The sequence below is a fragment of the Lupinus angustifolius genome, chromosome LG01 (genome assembly GCF_001865875.1).
Source record: "Lupinus angustifolius cultivar Tanjil chromosome LG01, LupAngTanjil_v1.0, whole genome shotgun sequence".
Lineage (NCBI taxonomy): Eukaryota > Viridiplantae > Streptophyta > Magnoliopsida > Fabales > Fabaceae > Lupinus > Lupinus angustifolius.
The window spans coordinates 6,976,794-6,997,424 of record NC_032009.1 but is presented as its reverse complement, the minus strand read 5'-3'; the positions used below and the strand labels follow the sequence as shown (position 1 = coordinate 6,997,424).

The 20,631-nt window shown below is 32.8% G+C and overlaps 1 protein-coding gene across 1 annotated transcript; it reads right to left on the bottom strand.

Annotated features, from left to right (window-relative positions):
- Positions 892-14,718, bottom strand: LOC109348793 (transcription repressor KAN1-like). The gene is made up of 7 exons (XM_019589359.1): positions 14,415-14,718; positions 12,337-12,767; positions 11,267-11,343; positions 10,826-10,862; positions 9,912-10,113; positions 1,524-1,962; positions 892-1,281 (listed from the first exon to the last, which is right to left on the bottom strand). Exons 2-7 carry the CDS (start codon positions 12,698-12,700, stop codon positions 1,150-1,152), a joined length of 1,251 nt encoding a protein of 416 aa, XP_019444904.1. The 5' UTR covers positions 12,701-12,767; positions 14,415-14,718; the 3' UTR covers positions 892-1,149.

Here is a 20,631-nt window from a genome sequence, read left to right as displayed (position 1 = left end):
TTTTCTACCACCTCAGATGACTTCTCATCGATCTAATCGCTCAGATTGAAGTACTGAAAGTTGTGAACCTTCTTTCCAAATTTCAGCCCGGTTCAACGGTGAATGAAGACACAATCACAAGTTTCCCACAACTACTATGAGTTATTGTGGGTTGAGTTCTCTTCACTATCACTTTTCTATTGCCTCCTTTCGCCTAAATGATTGCACACACATGCCTCATCTGACCCATATCCACTAGATTAAGTGGGACAAATGGACTTTGACCAATTGGGTCCTGTTCCACATAGGAAGGGAGCTCAAACCCAACAACACATTATATTAAGTGATGGTTATCTAAGAGAAAAACTTTTGTATAGAAGTTGATGAAGGCATTTTCCATTAATTGATCGCATTTAACTAACCCAGAAGGTACCCACAAAATTTATCCAAATGAAGATAGTGTCACATGACATAAATAAATTTTAGCGATTCAGATTTTAAATTATTTTTAAATAAAATTTTAAATTCCCCAAATATACCTGATATCCCATGATTCTCTTAGGTCTAAAAAGTAAAGTAAAGAATTGACTTTTTCTGAAGGGTTGAAGTACCTTCTACTTTCATTTCAATAAAAAAATCTTTTATGATAAGAAATAATTTTAAATGCCCTGTAATATTTAACAAAACAAAAACACGATGCAATGTTAAGGGAAAAATCCACGCCTATCATAATACTCAGCTTGGGTGCAACATATTTTCTATTTTCTTGCTACTAAATCTATGCATTTACTTATTCGCAGCTCTTGCAGTAATTAAGATCTGATCCCCATATTTGCAGTGTTATTTGGTCTCTTTGTCTCTTATACTTGCACAGGGGCAACAAAATTACTGCCATTATTTTCCTTCTCTCTTTTATGCTTTGTGCTTGATCAAATCAAATAGTTGCACGCAAAACAAATTCCTTCATTGGAACTCACTACAATTTTATTTTACAGTCTTATAGTATTTAAGCAACCCAAAAAATGGTAAAAAGCCTATGTACTTTGCACTCCCACAAAATGGTCTTTTAGCAACATATAATTGTGCAATTTTGTTTTAGTTTATATATAATCTATTAGAGTTTATGATTGGCTTGGCTGTGGTATTTGCATTATATCAGATAGCTATATTCTAAGAAAGTGAAAGTTTAGTGTTGATTTCTTGGGTTTCTCTGCAATGATCAGCCTTGCCATCTTTCTGACTCAGACCTAGATGCAAATCTGGCACCCATTGCTTATCATTCTGCAACTTTTTTTGATTCAACTGCATATGTTGACAAAAAAAGTTCTATAAATGAATCAATGATGAAAAATAAAAGAATGATCTCCATCCTCTCCAATTGTGGAAAAACTTGAAAGTCGTGTTCCATGAATCTCAACCTCAAATCGATGTTAATAAAAATGTAAGGTTGAGATTGATCTTGTTTTCCAGCAACGGGAGAGGTTAGAGTAAAAAAACATATTGACATAAACATGCGAATTTTACTTTTATAAGCCTAACTTTACCTTAATCCGAAATGGGGGATCAAATCCAAGCTTTAAGCTAGTGGAATAATTGAAAGGCTCATCCGAGTTTGATAGATGTTCTTTGATTAATCTTGTGTTGTTTCCAAAGCTCAAAAGATCAGATGGTCTAAGAGATGAAGTAGTAGTGCCAAATTGTTGTACAACAGATTGTGACATAGTATTAGCATTAACATTGGTAGGTAACATTTTCTTCCACTCATGATTGTTGTTCATAATTTGTAATGGAGGCCACTTTTTCTCTTCAAGAAATTGGCTTGGTCTCATGGGTGCAATTCTGCTTCCTGTATCAATTAGTTGAATTTGGTTTGAAGCTATTGATCTTCGTTGAGTTTGTAAGCTTGTTGACGGGATAACTTCGTTGCTTATGTAACTTGGTGTTGTAAAGGTTTGATGATTATTCAAGTACCATTGCTGGTGCCTAGTGAGAGAGATTGCAAAAAAGGAGTTTTATTATAATCTTTTTTCTTGCAAAACCATTGAAAATTTGAGGAAGGATTTTAAGGAAGCTGATTGAATAAAATCTACAGCAATGGTCAATGACCATGGAAAAATATATTATAACTAGTGATTCAAATTGCAATATTGTGATTACAATCATTACTCTAATCATATCACATCATAATTATAGTATGATACTAAATTACAAAATTACAATGATATATTCGCATTAAGTCGTAGTGCAACTACATTTTTGTCACATAATTCAAAAATATTTTTTGAAACAATCTATACCGCAATGACCATAATCACAATGATGTGTCCACATTATGAAGCATGAATTTTGATACGTGTGTCGGATAGGTGTATAAAATACATAAAATATAATAAAATTATAAGTGTAAATCAAAATATCAAGAGTAGAAAATATAATTGAAATTGTAAATTATTGTCCTCCAAAATTTCAAGTACCAAAACTAGAAAATATAATATAATAATTCATAAAATTAATAAAATGTATCATATCTTATCCTATTTTATTGGTGAAAACGGTGAAAACGTATCAGATACGTATCTTCATCTTTATTTTTTAAATTTCTGGATATTTTAGGGTTACATATCCTTCATGAATTCGAACATATCTGTGTCAATATATATTTGACACCAACACATGAGAATGTTCAACGTAACCGTACTTCAGAGACCACAACTATGACTAGAATCACACAACTATAATTCAAAACACTCCAAACAACTAATGGAATAACTTTAATCATGCAGGTGATTATCAATATATCTGCTAGAGCAAGCAAAACGGCCTGGTAAGTTCGATCACATGCCTAATTAAGCCGCAGAACATTTTGGCCTAAACTAGATAGGGTCGTAAAGTTTGTCCAATTACATTTAAAAATAAGTCTAATACCAAGTTTAGAAAACCAATTTTTGTTCAAATAGATCTTTGGATTTTTTATTCTAGGTGATTAAGAGTCAAGCTAGGAACAGTCCTACTTGTACCCAATATTTTGGGGGCAAATTTATACTACAAGTGCACCTTGACTGAAATATTACGGTCTTGGTATGCCTTTTAAATTATTTACTACTTTAGTATACTTTTTGGGAAAATCGTGAATACTACTAATGCTGAGTTTCTTTTTTTTCTAAAACCCTACATACATTAGTGATTTCAATATTTTTATATAAAGTGAAGAAACTGGTCTGCAACCTATTTCTAATATATTACTTTGTTTTGTGTTGTATAATTTGAGAGCACACATATTGTCTCACTTTTTGTATTACTGCATGTATTATCATTTTTAATTGGTTGAAAAAATTATTTAAGTTAAAAATATAATTATTTAAATATTATTCTGACCAATCATATCTTCTGACATAAAAGTGATACAAAAAACTAGAACAACAAATGTGGACCAGTACAATTCAAATGATTCTCTAATTTCTTTTTCAATAACATTTTTTTCCTTATTAGTTCATAAAGAAAGATCAATATAAACTACCATAAAAAGAATTTTATTTGTATTTCTATATGTTCTATTAGTATATGTTTATGGGTTATGAGAGAAGTTGGAAGATACAATGTGAAGCTCTCTCTCCTAGGTTTTAGCATATTCCAACCTTCTTGGATCGGATCTCCAGCTTTCTTGGAACCACTAACATTTTCCGAGGATCTTCTTCAGCATGAATACTAAGTCTTTTGTCCCATGGCATTTTCTCGAAGGCACTACAGAGCAAGAAGAAGTTTCAACAACAAAAGCTGCTCCTATAGTGAAGAAATCTTTTGCCCAGGCTTTAAAGAACTCGTGCAATATTGCAGTGTCTCAGCTCCCTCAACCCTGCATAAAGGGTGATGCTATAGCAGTAAAAATCCCTGAGGAGGAATACCAAGCTGGTCTACAAAGGTGCAAGAACCATCTTCATGGTAGACTCATCCTCTCAAAAGGAGATTCCCCAATTAAATTTGCAAATCTAAAAAGCAAACTGTGTTCCATGTGGAGTATGATTGGCAAATGGAATGTTATATCCCTTGGGAGGGGTTTCTATGAGTTCTCATTTTCCTCGGTTGATGATATGAGGAGTGTATGCTCTATTGGGTCATGGCAACTCAATCCAGGTTACCTAAGGCTCTTCCTGTGGTCACAAGATTTCAATCCTGCTCTGCAGAAGCAGTCCCATACTCAATGTTGGGTTAAGATACAGGGGCTGCCACAGGAATATTGGAGCCCTAAGATCATATTCTCAATAGCAGGTGGCATAGGCACGCCTATCTCATTAGATGATGCAACAAACAATATAACCTATGGTCATTTTGCCAAGGTTCTAATAGAAATTAACCTGAAAGCTCATCTTCCAAATCAAATCTTGGTGGAACGTGAGGGATTTGCTTTTTTTGTTAACTTGGAATATGAAAATCTTCCTGAATTTTGCACAGGTTGTGAAGTCATAGGGCATATGATATCCAATTGTAGGAGAACTCACAAGAAAGATCACACTGAGGATGTGACTAAAGCCAAGAAAAACAGCCCTGCTGCAAAAGTTCCCTCTATGGAGAAGACTCATGACTTGATCATAGACTTGGAACTTGACAATAGGGACATTAACCTTGACAACTTGGAAAGGTTAACTATATCCCCTGAATTGGAGTCTAATGAGGCATTAGAGGAGGAAAAAGGGGAAAACTCCAGAGTGGAAGACTCTTTGGTGGAGACCCCTTGTGAACCTGATCATGTGAACATCAATATTCAGAAGGAGTCTGAAGTTGCAAACCAGACAATCATCCAAGATATGAGGATAGTTGGAAGATTGTGGGCTGAGGATGAACCTGAGGATCAAATAGAAGAAGGATCCTTCACTTCAATTCTATCTAAATCTAAAAAAAAAGGATGAAAAAGAAGACTCAATCAGAGAAGATTCACTATACCCGTAAGGGGGGATACCTCATTAGTGATCAATGAAAGTCATCTTCTGGAATTGTAGGGGGATAGGTAATATTAAAACCAAGTTAGTTTTAAAGAACTTCTGCTTGTCTAATAAGCCTGATCTGGTCTTTATTGCTGAACCAATGATTGCCAGAGAGGATGTGAATAATATGTTTTGGAATGAGCTAAATCTCAAGTTTTTTGCTTATAATGAAAGAGGTACCCTTTTGCCTAATCTCTGGGGCCTCTGTAATAAGGATTTAAGCCCTCAGGTAATTGCCACTTCTAACCAACTCATTGATGTTTCTGTAAACATGGAGGATAAGCTGGTGCACTTATGTGATGTTTATGCTCATAGTCATTATATTCAAAGGAGGGCCCTTTGGAAAGACATCATATCTTTAATGAGACAACATGCTGGTGCTTGGAATTGCATAGGGGACTTCAATGTGGTGAGGGGTGCCTATGAGTGCAGAGGGTCCAGGCTGCCCTGCTCCAACATTTCTAAGGAGTTCATCTCTTTTTCTGAGGAGGGAAATTTGGTTCACCTTGAAACTAGAGGAGCTGAGTTCACATGGTCTAATAAAAGAAGAGGATCAGCTCTTACTGAGAAAAGGCTTGATAGGAGCATGTGCAATGATGATTGGTTATCTACTTGGAATTCAGACTCCTGTTGCACCCTCCCTAAGATCTCCTCTGACCACCATCCCCTGCTTCTTACTTGTAGTCTCCCTGTTTCTAAAAGAACTTCTTCTTTTAGATTCCTCAAAATGTGGATGAACCACCCTGACTGCTCCAGGGTGATAGAGGAAGCTTGGAATGATAGCATTGTGGGATGCCCTATGTTCATTGTGTCTGAGAAGCTTAAAAGGCTGAAAGCTAAGCTAAAATCTTGGAACTGGAATGTTTTTGGCAACATCCATCAAAATGTCCAAAATTCAATAAATAATGTGGAGAATATTCAAGCTTGCATAAATAGCTTTGGCCCTAGTGATGATTTGCTTGATCAAGAGGGTAATGCTCAGTTAAATCTTTTAAAGGCTCTAAACATGGAGAATGATTTCTGGAAAGAGAAATCTAGAATTAACTGGCACATGAATGGTGACAGAAACACAAGCTTCTTTCACAAAGTCACTAAGATTAGGCAAGTTTCTAAGTCTATGACCATTCTCAAGGATGGAGACAGAATCATTACAAATCAGGAGGACATAGCCACTCACACTCTGGACTATTTCACCAATTTATTTGGCTCTGCTAATGACACCCTCCCTAATCATTTGATTCATGAGGTAATCCCTCAAATGGTGCTGCCTCAAGAAAACAACATTCTCATCAGTATTCCTACTGAGAATGAAATTAAATCTGTGGTTTTCTCTTTAAATGGGGAGGGGGCCCCTGGTCCTGATGGTTTTGGAGGTAGTTTTTACCAAAATTATTGGAGTATAGTGAGTAAGGATGTTTGTGCTTCTGTTAAACAATTTTTTGCTCAAGGTTGGTTATTGCCTAATATGAACTCTAATAGTGTGATTCTGATCCCTAAGTCCCCTAATGCTGACAAAATTGAAGACTTTAGGCCAATTGCTCTTGCCAATTTCCAATTCAAGATCATCACCAAGGTTTTAGCTGACAGATTATCCCTAATTGCCTCTAGGATTATTTCTCCTCAACAAAAAGGCTTTATAAAGGACATAAACATTGCTGACTGTATTTGTACTGCTTCTGAAGCTATTAATCTCCTTGACCACAAATGTTTTGGTGGGAACTTAGCAATCAAGATTGATGTTAGGAAAGCTTTTGACACAATGGACTGGAATTTCTTGCTGCAAACTCTTCATGCTTTTGGTTTCCATGACCAATTCATTCAATGGAAAATGGATCAGCATCATTCTGCAATCAGCTAGACTATCCATTAATGTTAATGGGCAAAGTGTGGGTTTTCTCAAGTGCTCTAGGGGTGTTAGACAGGGGGACCCCCTCTCCCCTTTGCTGTTTTGCTTTGCTGAAGATGTGTTGAGTATAGGCATTTCCAGGTTGGTGATCAGTAACAAGCTGAGTTCTATTTCTGGCCCTAATGGTCTTACAACTCCTAGCCATGTCCTATATGCTGATGATATCCTTATCTTCTGCAAAGGGACTAAGAGAGAGTTGCTCCAACTGAGGAATCTGTTAGATGACTATGCTCAAGCATCAGGGCAATTCATTAATCCTAACAAATGCAAGTTCTACTCAAATGCCACTCCTAGAAAATTTGCAAGGTTATCTTCTTACTTGGGCTTCAATCCTGGCTCTCTTCCTTTCACTTACTTGGGGGTTCCCCTTTTCAAAGGTAAGCCTAGGAAGATTTTCTTGCAGCCTATAGCTGATAGAATTCTCAATAAGCTTGCCAAGTGGAAGGGTCATTCTTTGTCCATAATGGGAAGGGTGGAGCTGGTCAAATCGGTTATTCTAAGCATGCTAGTCTTCAGCTTCCACGTCTACTCTTGGCCCTGTCAACTGATAAAAAAGCTTGACTCTTGCATCAGAAATTTTGTCTGGTCAGGGGACATAAACACCAGGAAAATGGTCACTGTGTCTTGGTCTCAAGTGTGCTCATCTAGCAAGGTTGGTGGCCTTGGAATTAGATCTCTTTTGAAGCTTAACAAGGCTGCTCTAACTAAGCTAGCTTGGGAGTTAAGGCATTCAAGGAGAGATTGGGCTGTCCTCTGCAGAAGTAGATTTCGAATTCATAGCAACACAATTCCTTCATATTTAAAATCCTCAATCTGGCCTGGAATCAGGATGAATTGGCATGTTGTTAATGAAAATGCAGTTTGGATTATAGGAAAGGGGGATACAATTAACTTCTGGAATGATAACTGGCTTGGAGCTCCTTTAGTTGATCTTCTACGCATACCTCAACATTGGCAGGGTCAATTAAAGGCAAAAATATCAGATTTCATTCAAAGCTCTGTTTGGACTATCCCGAATTCATTGGTTGATCATTTCCCTTTTCTCATTGATAAAATTGCCAAAACTGATTTTTCTGGTGGCCAGGATTTGCTGTGTTGGAAAAACTCTGCTGATGGGGTGCTCACATTAAAGGAGGCATACAATTCTCTTGATTCCAACTCCAATCCTATAACCTGGTTCATGAAAATTTGGTCAGGGGAAATTCCCCCTTCACATTCCTTTGTGACTTGGCGCTTACTCCACAACAAAATGCCTTCTGATGAGAGCTTGCAATCAAGAAGGTACAACATGGTCTCAATGTGCAGTCTCTGTAGTAAGCAGGTGGAGACCTCTTCCCATCTCTTTTTCACTTGTCCATTGGCAATTCAAATCTGGAATTAGATTAAGGGAATTTTCAACATCCAGCTGGACTTTTCCTCTGTTAAAGCAATCCTCTTGGCCAGTAAAACTGATTGGTGTGATCAGGTGAATCACCTCTTCACTGCTTGCATTATCCATGCAATCAGCACGATTTGGTGGTGTAGGAACCAATGCAGATTTCACAACAAAGACTATAGCATTGGCTCTGTCATCAATAGAATCATAACAACAACATCTCTTTCAGCTAGCTATTCCAAAGTTTCAAGCAAGCCTTCTTTGATCGACCTTTGTATCCTTAAAGCCTTCAAAGTTGATATCAATTATCCTAAGGCTCCTTCTATATTGGAGGTAATTTGGCAGCCCCCTGCTAGAAACACCATCAAAGTTAACACTGATGGTGCAGCTAGAGGTTATCCTGGCCATGCTGGGGGAGGAGCAATCTTCAGAGATCACAGTGGTCAGCGCATTGCCTGCATGGCTGATTACTACGGCATTGAGGATGCTTTATTTGTTGAGTTTAATGCTGCTTTATCAGCAATCATCTTTGCTATATCAAAGGCTTGGATGAATCTCTGGTTTGAGTGTGATTCCACATTGGTGGTGGAAATTCTCAATGGAAATCACAATCCTCCTTGGAAGCTCATAAACAAGTGGATTCATTGCAAAGCAAAAATGGTTGGTATGAATTTCAGGGTGTCTCATATCTATCGTGAAGGCAATTCTTGCGCGGATAAATTGGCTAATTATGGGATTAACTCCAAAGTTAGTTCGAAATGGATGTCTACTCCTAATTTCATTCATCATGAATGCTTGCGTAATAGGAACCTTCTTCCTAGTTATAGATTCACTTCTTCCTATCACTAATGTATCGTTCTTCCATCTAATATATTTCAAGGTGTAGTTGCACCTTCGGCTTTAAAAAAAAAAACATTAGTATATGTTTGAGGTTTGTACAAAGAAAAAGGAATAAAAAATGGTCAAAGTACTTACATATAATAGAACTTGAACCTACATCTTAATGATATATCATTACTTATTATATATACATATATGAAATTTTAAGGACCCTAAAGACTTTAAAATTATAATATTATAGTACAATTTTAAGAAATCAATAAAATTGATTATTCTTATTAATATGTGTAATTCACTTACAAAATAATAATAAAGACTACATTATGTAATATAATATTACAAGAATCTAAAAGAATAAAATATGAGTTTAATAAGTTTATTTGCATGACAATCTCCAATATTATAAAATAAAGACTCTATTATCAATATAAAATGTCTGGGCAACATGAAACTCGTCCACTGTGCTGACGAGTTTCTTCACTATATATAAAAAATGAAATCGCTAATATAAGTAACGAGTTATGAAAGGTTTTAAGAAAAAAAAAACTCAACATCAGCATTCACGATTCTCCCAAAGAGTACACTAAAATGATAAATAATTTAAAATGTGTACTAAGATTGTAATATTTCAGTCAAAATGTACCTAAGTGTAAATTTACCAAATATTTTGTGTTCAAATCCTAAAAGTAACTTTTCTATTTGTGAAATAAAGTTGCCTATATCTATAATTCTCATACCTTCTAAGTGGGAAGCTCTTACTCACCCTTTCTTCATATGTAGTACAAATGAATAAATAAATAAATAAATAAATAACAGTATATGCATGATTTACCTTGAATCAGTGGCCTTTGAATGTGAATGTGATATGGAGGAGGGCTGGAGGAGACTCTGGAAATTGTTATGCTCTTTGGAATGAGTTGCTAGAATGATTCCACCATTTCCCATCTTGAAATGTTGATGAGGACTCATGGATTGATGAGAAACATGGGAAATACGACCTACGTGATTATGGGCTGATCTGTATTGACTTAATACTGCAAAATGGATTATGAATGAATTGTCAAAATCAAGAGATTATAACAAAGTTACACTAAACCTAAGTCTGTCTAATTAATTTCACTTTGCTTATAGAACAGATGCAGCAAATTAAGTTACCTACTATTTTCTTTGCAAAAATGCCAAGGTAGATTTGATGGCATGCATCATTTCAAAATTTAGTAGCGTTGACACAGAGACACAGTTTTTGGAAAATTTAGACATGTGATTAACTTGCTAATGACACCCTTTTGGAATGCAATTTAAAACATAAATGGATACATAGGATTCAAGTCCCTTTGCATACAGTTTTAGGAGGGAAATCCTAATGTAGTAGACATCATTAACTTAAGCTGAATGAGAGGGAACAGAGAATTTTGGTTTTTTTGCCATCATCTCTCTCAGCGAGACATAGACAATAAGTTAAGGATTTCTCACTCAGCATAGCGGTCCTCGCTCAGCATGATTCAAGAGTCGTTGAACGAGTAGTTCAGCTTTTCAATTTCATGTATGTTTTGTAACTTCGTTTCTTTTTATCAATGAAAATTAGTATGCTTTTGCACCCACATTCATTAAAAAACTGATTGAGCTTATTTCTATACATAAAAAACAGATACATTTGTCCACCAAAACAAACCAAAGAAACAAAAATTAATAAAAAATTCACATGCATTAGCATGTTTAATGAACAAGATTCTGAATATTCCTCACCTTGCCCAGTCTCGTCAAGTTTCTTGCTTCGGTACATCTGAAATGGAAATTCCATAACCATAAAATTAGTTATGAAATAAAACTTCAGCGCTTAAGGAAAAATCTAATTGAAATTAAAGAGTATTATGTCTATTCAACAAAAAAACGTGTATGGAGGAGGTAGTAGATGAGATAAAATTCAAATCTTGGTTATGAATCAAAAGTAACTCAAAAAGGCTCAAACATGTACTGATTTGAATGGTGTTCTAATCCAATAATATGTTTGGATTGTTATGTTAGGGCTATATTGCTTTCTTGGATGAGGTTAACACTTCCCTTGTATTTTGGGGAGTGTTTTCTCTTGCCGATTTTTTTGTACATTTGTTTTTCTCTGACTCTAATTTGTTACTTTTTTTAAAAAAAAAAATCACTTATAAAAAAAAGGTCTGCATATTTTGCTACCTGCAAATGACTCTTCACATGAGCAATGCTGAGACCTCTCACATTCATTAGCTGAAGGACCAACTTGGGAGTTGCTCCTGTACCAGTAACCAATGCAGGAAAGTTCAAGTTAATATTTACACTATTAGGGCAAAGTCTGAAAGTCCATGAAAAATTCAAATGTTTTAAGTTTACCATATATATACAAGGAAAAATATAGCAAGCCAGAATTTTGTCAGAAGAATCATGGTATATGTTTGTTGACTCATAGATATGTATATAGACTCTTTCAATAATTATTATTGTATTCTATCAAAATTGACTAACATTTATGTTTGTAGCACATCATAACTAACACCAAGGTTTCCCTATGACTATAAAAAGTAAATAAGATCTAATATAGCTCCATATGATATTCCACACAGTTATTAAATTCTACATAAGTTTGTTTAAATAATTGGATTCGTCAACATTAAGCATTTACCGTGTTTGAGGAGTTATTATATTAGAATTTAATTCGAAACAAGCCATCCAAGATAGATGGGAGAGTGAGTTAAAAAAATTATATTTTTAAGACTGGGTTAATATTTAACTCCATCCTTCATGTGATGTTTAAAAAATTAATAAATAAATAAATAGACTAATCAAAACTAGTGAAATTCTTTGAAATCATAAGGGTGAGAGTAAAGATTTAAGGAGTTGCCGATTAACAAAATATTAAATCACTAACAATTACTATAAAAATGCAGTTTTTTTATTAGTATTTAGAGATGGGCTCTCACAAGTCTTAAGATTAGAGAGTAATTTAAAAAAATTACATTTTTGGCTTTTGATATTTGTTTGTCCAAAATAGTGTGGGAATTTAATGTTATTGCACTCCAAACTTATAGACCCTTAAACTTTTGTATAATCCATAAATCCACAAATGTGGGACTTGTTAATTCCTAACACTCTTGTATAAGGTGGAATGTAACATTGTACTCCCATAATATAAAAAAAATAGTTCTGTTGATGAAAAAATGAACTAATCAAAGTTTTGATAATGTAATTTCGTGATTGTGTAACATTTCTCATGGGGGAAAAATACTTACTCTCTTGACCACCAAGCCTTTCAATCGCATGCACAAAAGAGAGATGAAGATCATGAGTCCAACGGAGTCTAGGCATCTTTGATCTAACATATTGTCTCACACCACCTCTTCTTTCATTTCCTATTTCTTTTGAACTTGTCATACTTCTATTACTTGAAGTCCCTTCATTCTCCTTTACTTTCTCATCATTTTCTTCATCTCCTTTTAGTTCATTACATGCCTCATCGTTATCATTGTTTTCTTCACTATTAGCTTCTTCATTCAAGTCAAAGGATGAAGATTTATGTGAAGACCTCAATGAAGTTTCCCCACCTTGTTCCTCATTCCTCTCATTGTCTTGAATCTCATCATATCCTTCTGACATGTTTCTCAGGATCACTTCCAAAGTCTCCAACTTGTTTATATTTTACAAATTAATTAACATTTCATGTCTGAAACAAATAGAAGATTATTAATAATTATATGTATACAAAGTTGGCAAAATATGCAAGTGCAACAATAAATTGATTTTTTTTTGGCGCACCACAATAAATTGATTTAAAGAAGAATATGTGGGAACAGGCTGTACTTTCTCTACTAAGCTTTAAAACTATGGAAATAGTTGTGCTAAAGTATCCTCTCCAGCTTAAAGTAGTAGAATATGAGGGGGAAAAGAGTTTGAATTTTTAATATTATTTTATTAAAAATTAATTAAAATATAAACCGTTTATTTTTTCCACGCGACATATCAATATGAGAAGATCTCTACTCACTAAAATGCTACAAGGCCACAGTGAATATAACACTAAATTTGTAAGAGGAATGTAATAAATGGTAGGTCAAAAATCAAGAATTGAAGTATAAAGAATGCAACCAACATCTCTACCATGTAACCATGTGACATGAATAACATTTCTAATAGATGCCAATTCAGATCTACATATATTTAAAGAATCTGCAACCATGGTAATGAGTGCATTTTAATTTGTGAACCACCTAATTAAAGTTATTGATGATAAAATATATGCACAAAGGATAGAATTAATTAACTGAAGTATGAGGGGGATATTTATTATTGTTAAAATAATGCAAATTTTATGTCATTTTATTTCTTTTTCAGGAAACTTAACAAGACATATATGGTTTTCATTTTACCAATTATAGAGGCAACAAACTCCAAAGGGTTCATTATATGATTTGCAAAACATACTGATATGAGTATTTTCATGAGCTGTCTCTCTCACACGCACAAATATGTAATGAGAAGATATTAAACAAGAAAAAACCCTGATATAGCTGAAGAGAGAGAAATCATTTAAAAGTGTTAATCATTTCTGATAATCAATTTTGTTGCCATTCATGCTCAAGTTTTTATAATATCTTGTGAGAAATTGATGATTCTGGACAAGGACAAAGTTCAAGAACACACAAGTATCTTATATCAATTCTTTCTCTATAAGCAAAGAAGTATATTCGAAGAGTAAAATCGATATTCAACCTATTTGCAAGAGTGAAATAAAAGCCAAGGAAGGACTACAAGCTAATAGATACAACAACACTACTGATACAACATAAAAGTGTTAAGAGTCAATACACCATCCCCGATAGCCAATAAACTATCATAAAAGAAAGCTTCACATAGGTACACTTATGAAAGATATATATTAAGAACACATATAGGTTTGGTATCCCTCTTACTCCCTTTAATTAAATTTCTTTATTTTCTGATAAATAATTATTGAAAACACAACATCGCTAGGGAAATGAAGTCCAGAAAGAAAACCCAGTGGTTAAAAGTTTTCTTGGAAGAGAAAGAGGAGAATTTGTTAAAGAGATCCTTACCTCCCATAACTCATGAAACAAGAAAAGAATAATAGTCATGATACTAGCTAAGTACACCACAAAAGGAAAAGATGAAGCCTAAGAAGACAAAGAATTGCATATACAAAAATCTAAATCATAAATAATTTGCTCAAAAGAAAAGTAGAAAGATGAATACTAGGTTGTCTGTTTCTTCTTTTCCCTTGAATAATAACCATTAAAGATGAAGATGTGCCTCTATTAATTCCTTCTCTTACAACCCTGATCATGTAACATACCTTCACTCATTCACCTCTTGAAAAGCTTCATGGCCTAGCTAAACTTGTAAAGCAATTCATGCGCCATATATTGAACTTGATTTGGTCTTTGATCTTTCTTTCTTTGATTGGTGAAGGGAGAGAGAAGAGATCAGAGATATAACTTGATAATGGTTGTTTTGGGGTGTCTTAACTTTTTGGTATATCATTCAGCAAGAGAATTAGAGTCATAAGTTTGAAGATATGAGAGAGACTTTTATGGATCAAAAAAGGAATTAAGAAAAAAAGAAAGAAAATTGAGAATTAGCAATATTAGGACAGATACAACTTGTTCTCTTTAAATTGTAATAAACCTAAATAAAGGATGCAGATGTTGCTGGTCCCTTATGTACTGTTGCATATCATGTGCAAATTCCTACCCTTTTATGCCCTACATACTCTCTTCCTCCTTGACAGTTTTAAAAATCTACCTCTTTTTGTCTCACCCTAGCTAGGTTAATTGCTCGTGGTTATTGTAATTGTTTTACCTACGCTAGTGATTTAATTTCTACCCTTTTTGTTGTGATATAGTTATCAAATGAATGCACTCATAACTTTTCACATCATATAGTGTGTTTGCAATTCCAATACAAGGAATATGGGGCAAAAGAAGTCAGATATTGGAAAGAAATGGGTAAATTAAAGACATATGAGTGAAAAATCTCGTAATTCTAATATTTCGAGTTTTTAGGTTGAGATAAGATGTATTCAGATGCTCATTTATTTTAGTAAAAGAAATTCTATTAAAAATTAAAACGCGAAAAGTAATAATTAGAAAATAATACAAAACTAGTCACAGTAGACAAATTGAAATACAGAATCAATAACCATAGTCTAAAACTAGATGTTGACCTATGTTACATTCAAGATCACTACGTCTTTACCATATGTCTCTAATTCTAGTATAGAATAGAAAAATTCTATATTACTCTACTTGCAATAACACTGCAGATATAGAATATGTCCAATCTGCACCTTCCTTTATCCACATCAATGATATAAGTTTGATAGTATCCACTATGTCCTCTTTAATTGCTACATAGTTGTAAAAAATTAAAGAGTTCCTACTTGTCCATAAAGTTGATGTATCAGCCATCCAAATTACAGAAAATATATTCCTCAATCTCCTACCTTTGACATAATAGGTAAGCCTTTCTCTATGGAAGTAAAACCGAATCAATTTCTAACTAGTAGTAAATTTGTTATAATGTTGCATATCTCCTTTATGTTTGGACTCCCTGATTATAAGCTAATATAAAAATATTTTATATACATCAAGAAATCAAGAAATTAACATAATTGATATCCTTTGTTTTTTGAATCTATTTTTTAAAATATAATTGTTGATGGGTTCGAGTATCGCTTATACTCATATTAATGATTTTTTTCTTGTAAAATTAATCATTGAAATATAGTGTCATCATATATGAGTATATGTTTCAGTTTCCATCTTAATATAGGTGTATGTATATTGTGGGTCCTATGGCTTCTTCAACCTTTCAATTTCTTTCTCACCTAAAACCAAGACTTTCTTCTCAATTCAACACCACAGCTTCTCTGTCCCTATGTGCAATTTCTCAATCGCTACTCTTTCAAATTATTATTTGAGAGAATTTTCTTTCAATGTCATATGTGTCCAAATGCTTCTTTAATTTACTAGGTATGCGTAACTATGACATCTGAATTTTGTTATGCTAGGTAGAATATTAACGATTGGACAACCTTATCATATAATGTAGTAAATTGAGGGGTGTGTGAATTTAAAAATTGTCAATTTTGGTGGGAGTATGTGCAGAAACAAGGACATGCATATAGTTTAGTTTGAGTCACATTTAAACGATTGTAATTAATTTACTTTTCTAAAAGCATGCACGATCTATATATATATATATATACTACTACTACTACGTTTTTGGCTTATGACAACGTCTCCACCTTCAACGGTTTTAAAATCGTATTCTTAAAGTACCATAAGTCACAATTTTAAAACTGTTGTTTATTCATTGTATTAAATCATGGTTTTTCATAATGTTGTAGTAATTCTTCTGAAACTATTGTCTATTGTACTTTAAGACTACGATTTTAAACCATTGCCTATTCATTATATTGGACCACAATTTTAAGTTGTTATTGTAAATATTGGACTCTTTTTTTTTAATATTTATTAGAAACAAGAAAATTAGGAGAATAAGTATATTGTTATCCATATAATCGAAACATTAACCTCCAAATATATAGTTCAAATGGTGCATAACTTCCTCCAATAAGGAGAAGTTGAAGCTACTAGGAAAGCATGCAATAAGCAAATTCCAAAAATGAAAAAAAATTAAGTCTATAATCTTATAAACATGTACTAGAATCTTGACTCTAACTGTATATATAGATTTCCATGCATGGGAAAGGAAAATAAATTATAGATATATCTCAACTTGTTCAATGAAACAATATTAGCATGAGAAAGTCAAAATCCAAGCAATGTATCAGTCAAATTAAATTAGTTATTAATTGGTCAGTCTATCAATAGCTAAAACTTTAGGAACAGGATCCTCTGTCTCCATATCCCTGTTCAATGGAGTATATTCAAATAATATAAAAATATTACTTTACATTTTTATAATTTTTTTCTAAATAAAATAACACATTTTGATTGGTCCATGATATCATTGGAGATACTAATAAGGACAGAGTGTCATTATTCAAACTTTAGAAGTGTTGTGGTGATATATATTAAGAGTAAGAGAGTAAACATTGAGTTAATTAAGGAAAGGATTGGTTAGCAAAATGTTTGACAAATGAGCTTTCTTCTAAAGGAAATCTAAAAGAGGGAGGGGTTGGAATTTACATCAACTTTATTGACTTGTGATCCACCAAACTCTTCTAATTAGTTGAATATATCTCAACCATATTTGGTTTAATTCCGAGGGACAAATATCATTTGTTTTAAATAGTGTCTCATTTTTTATACTGAATTAATTAGAATGTTGTTTTTTATTGCTTTTTGTTTTTAGAAAAAATTGTTGATTCATATGTCAATATATTATTAGTCTGAGACAGAGAATATGATATTGTTTAGGATAAATTTGTAGATGTCTTTGTCAATCCCAAAATTATTAATACAAAGTTTCGTAGTCCTCTAGGCTTTTTTACTAAAAGTTCAAGAATTTCAAATCAATTTTTACAAGGGTCACACCCCAAAGGTAAAATTACTAAGTCTAGCTTACCTATCCTAATAGGCTAATTTTTGTGTCTCAATGTAAGTGTTACTATGTTAGGTTGATCATGATTATTTTATATCAATGGCTGCATGTTAATTGGTACATATACGCTATTTATTATGACAGTATTTTAAATGTCAATCCGAGACATAAACTACTGTTTAAAACACCAATTATGCATGAAAGTTGAATATAAAAGAAAGAGACATGATTCAAGTTCGGTACTTGAAAATGACGAATGTGGGTGTGTCAGAAAGTAACAAAGAAAAGACGTATACCCCATAATATGTGCTGATCATATTCTTTCTTCCGTCTTAATAGGGATTTACTTCCCAAGACACCTTAAACAGGAATTTGGACCGTTTTGCCAAAAGGACAATATTGTAGTGTTTAATAATGCTTGATACATATATAAGTATGATATTAGGAGCATGATTGTTGTTTTTTGGATACATGATTGTTGTTGTCTGTATAAACAAATTTTGTTGGTGAAGGTAAAATTATTTATAGTGATTTCTATATTTTGAAAGGAATTAATATATAGCTATCAGATAAAAATTACCCTTAATTTTACGAAGAAATAAAATATAATGTTTGTGAAGTAAATTCACATTATACATGTAAATTAAAATATAGATACAAGAAGATATAAAATACAATCAAATTTAAATATATAATAAATGATATACAAATATAAAATTGTGTGTAGTAATATCATGCTATAAATTTTGGAAGGATGTTGCTAACTAGAATACCATTAAAATCAATTAAGGGACAATAGAAAACAAATTAAAGGAAATATTTTGTTGAGAAAGTAAAAAAAAAAAACTCATATATACTAATAACTCCTGAAATCATCATTATATATATATAAATATAATATCCACAGTTAAAATGCTAGATTATAACCAGATTAATTTCTCACATAAAAAATACAAAACTTCACATATAAATTACTTCCTTTACTTGTTTAATTGTTGTAAGAGCATGGAAAAGAAAGTTTCTTGATGAATCAAGAAGTATGAAAGAATCATCGAATGAGAAAATAGAAACTTTCTATATTGAATTGAGTTACAAGAAATAAGAGAATCACCATTTATATACTGCAATGCCTAACTAATAACTAACTAGTTAATCGCTTAATTAAACTCTTAGTCGATTAATGAAAACAATATAACAATAAACAAACTGAAATCAACTAACAACTTTAACATCCCCTCAAACTTGAATGTGTCAAACATTCTAAGCTTGAAATGATTGTGATGAGCATCACACATACTCTAATACCTCCTCTTGCTGGTGAGCGAATCTTCGTCTCCTAGTCTTGAAATCTGAACGTGAAGCAATACTGACGCTTAACCACCATTTGGTAGAAGCAATTTCATCAAACGCTTAATTATCTTTTTGACAGAAGCAAATAATAACGGATGAAAGAGAAAAAGGAGATGAAGCTTAATCTTGATCCTTATATGTTGCTTCAATGAAGAAAAAATTACATACTATAATGTTATGTGTTTAATGAGAGATGGGTAAAGAAACTAGAGTAATAAAGAAATAAGAAATAATTAGGGGTAATAAATGAAAGAATAAGAAAAGAACAAAAGGAATATAAAGTGATCTTGTCAACTTATTGTAGAGGATGAACTTCCAAGAATCTCAAGAACTCTAAAACATCTCTTGAATAGACTATATCTATCTGGAGAGTCATTCATCGGAAAGTACTCAAATAACACTCAGGCATGTTCCAATAGAAATGGTAAAAATACCTCCAACTATGGCACACACATTAGTAATGAAGTGTAAGAAAGAGTTATGTTATGTAGAAGAAACCATAATTGGAGAAAGATCATAGAAGAAGAAAACTCCAAGCATCAGTAAGCCTTAAAAAAAATCATGTTTCCATAATATGCCTTGAAAAACCAATTGGTGCTGTCTTTTACATCTTTATGAGGTGCAAGAACAACATATAGGAGCTCCAAACAAGATGGCAGTAGATAGATGATATTGATGATGATTCTTTATTGAATCTTGAAAGGAAATAATGATAAGCATAAGCGGAAGCCATTGAAAAGAGATAATTATTACTCTGATATCATATTAAAATGTGGTAAGAGCCATGGAAAAGAAAGTTTCTTGATGAATCAAGAAGTAAGAAAGAATCATGAATGAGAAAATGGAAACTTTCTATATTGAATTGAGTTACAAGAAATAAGGGAATCAACATTTATATACTACAATGTCTAACTAATAACTAACTAGTTAATCGATTAATTAAACTCGTAATCGATCAACGAAAAGAATATAACAATAAACAAACTGAAATCAACTATCAGTTTTAACATTAACCAAAGTGTTTTAGGACCCATCTTGACATAGCAATTGGAATAAGTTAAAGATTAGGTTTTTTTTTAAAAAAAATATAATATCTATGAATTTTTAGTTATACATAGTCTTTTCATAGCAATTTGAATTAGTTTTTAAAAAAATCAATGATAATTAAACATAAATGGTGGATAATATAATAACAGTATATAAAATTCATTAATTGTCGGTGTATATATTTTTTCCTCTCAAAAAATGGGTTTGGGTAGATGACACCAAACTCAAAAGCTAGTGATGCAGGTTCATGTGCATATTTCTGTGCAATGCTCAAAACGAGAGAGTGATGGCAGATATTCGAAGAATTAAAGTAAAGAGTTTGGCAGAAACAAAATTGCTTGGAAAGGAAAATTAAGGATTCCTATCCATGGAGATTAAATAAATTTAAAAACATTAGGTTAGTTTTGTCCTCTCATATAAGAGAGTTGACATTTCACAATATAATAAACTGCATAAGCATCTTTCAAAGAATATAATTAGGCGTATTTTTTATTATTATTTAATGGATGAAGACATTCAACCTAGCATTACATTACTGACATACATCAGCGATCTACTACACCTATAAAATACTACAAGATTTAAGCATTTTTGTTGTTGATTCA

Excerpts from the sequence above, each read along its gene's own strand:
- LOC109348793 (XM_019589359.1), bottom strand. The coding sequence starts at position 12,700 with ATGTCAGAAGGATATGATGAGATTCAAGACAATGAGAGGAATGAGGAA. Across the intron at positions 11,344-12,336 it reads AAGGCTTGGTGGTCAAGAGA|GAGCAACTCCCAAGTTGGTC; the intron begins GTAAGTATTTTT and ends TTACTGGTACAG. Across the intron at positions 1,282-1,523 it reads ATCCCCCATTTCGGATTAAG|TTGAATCAAAAAAAGTTGCA; the intron begins GTAAAGTTAGGC and ends CAACATATGCAG.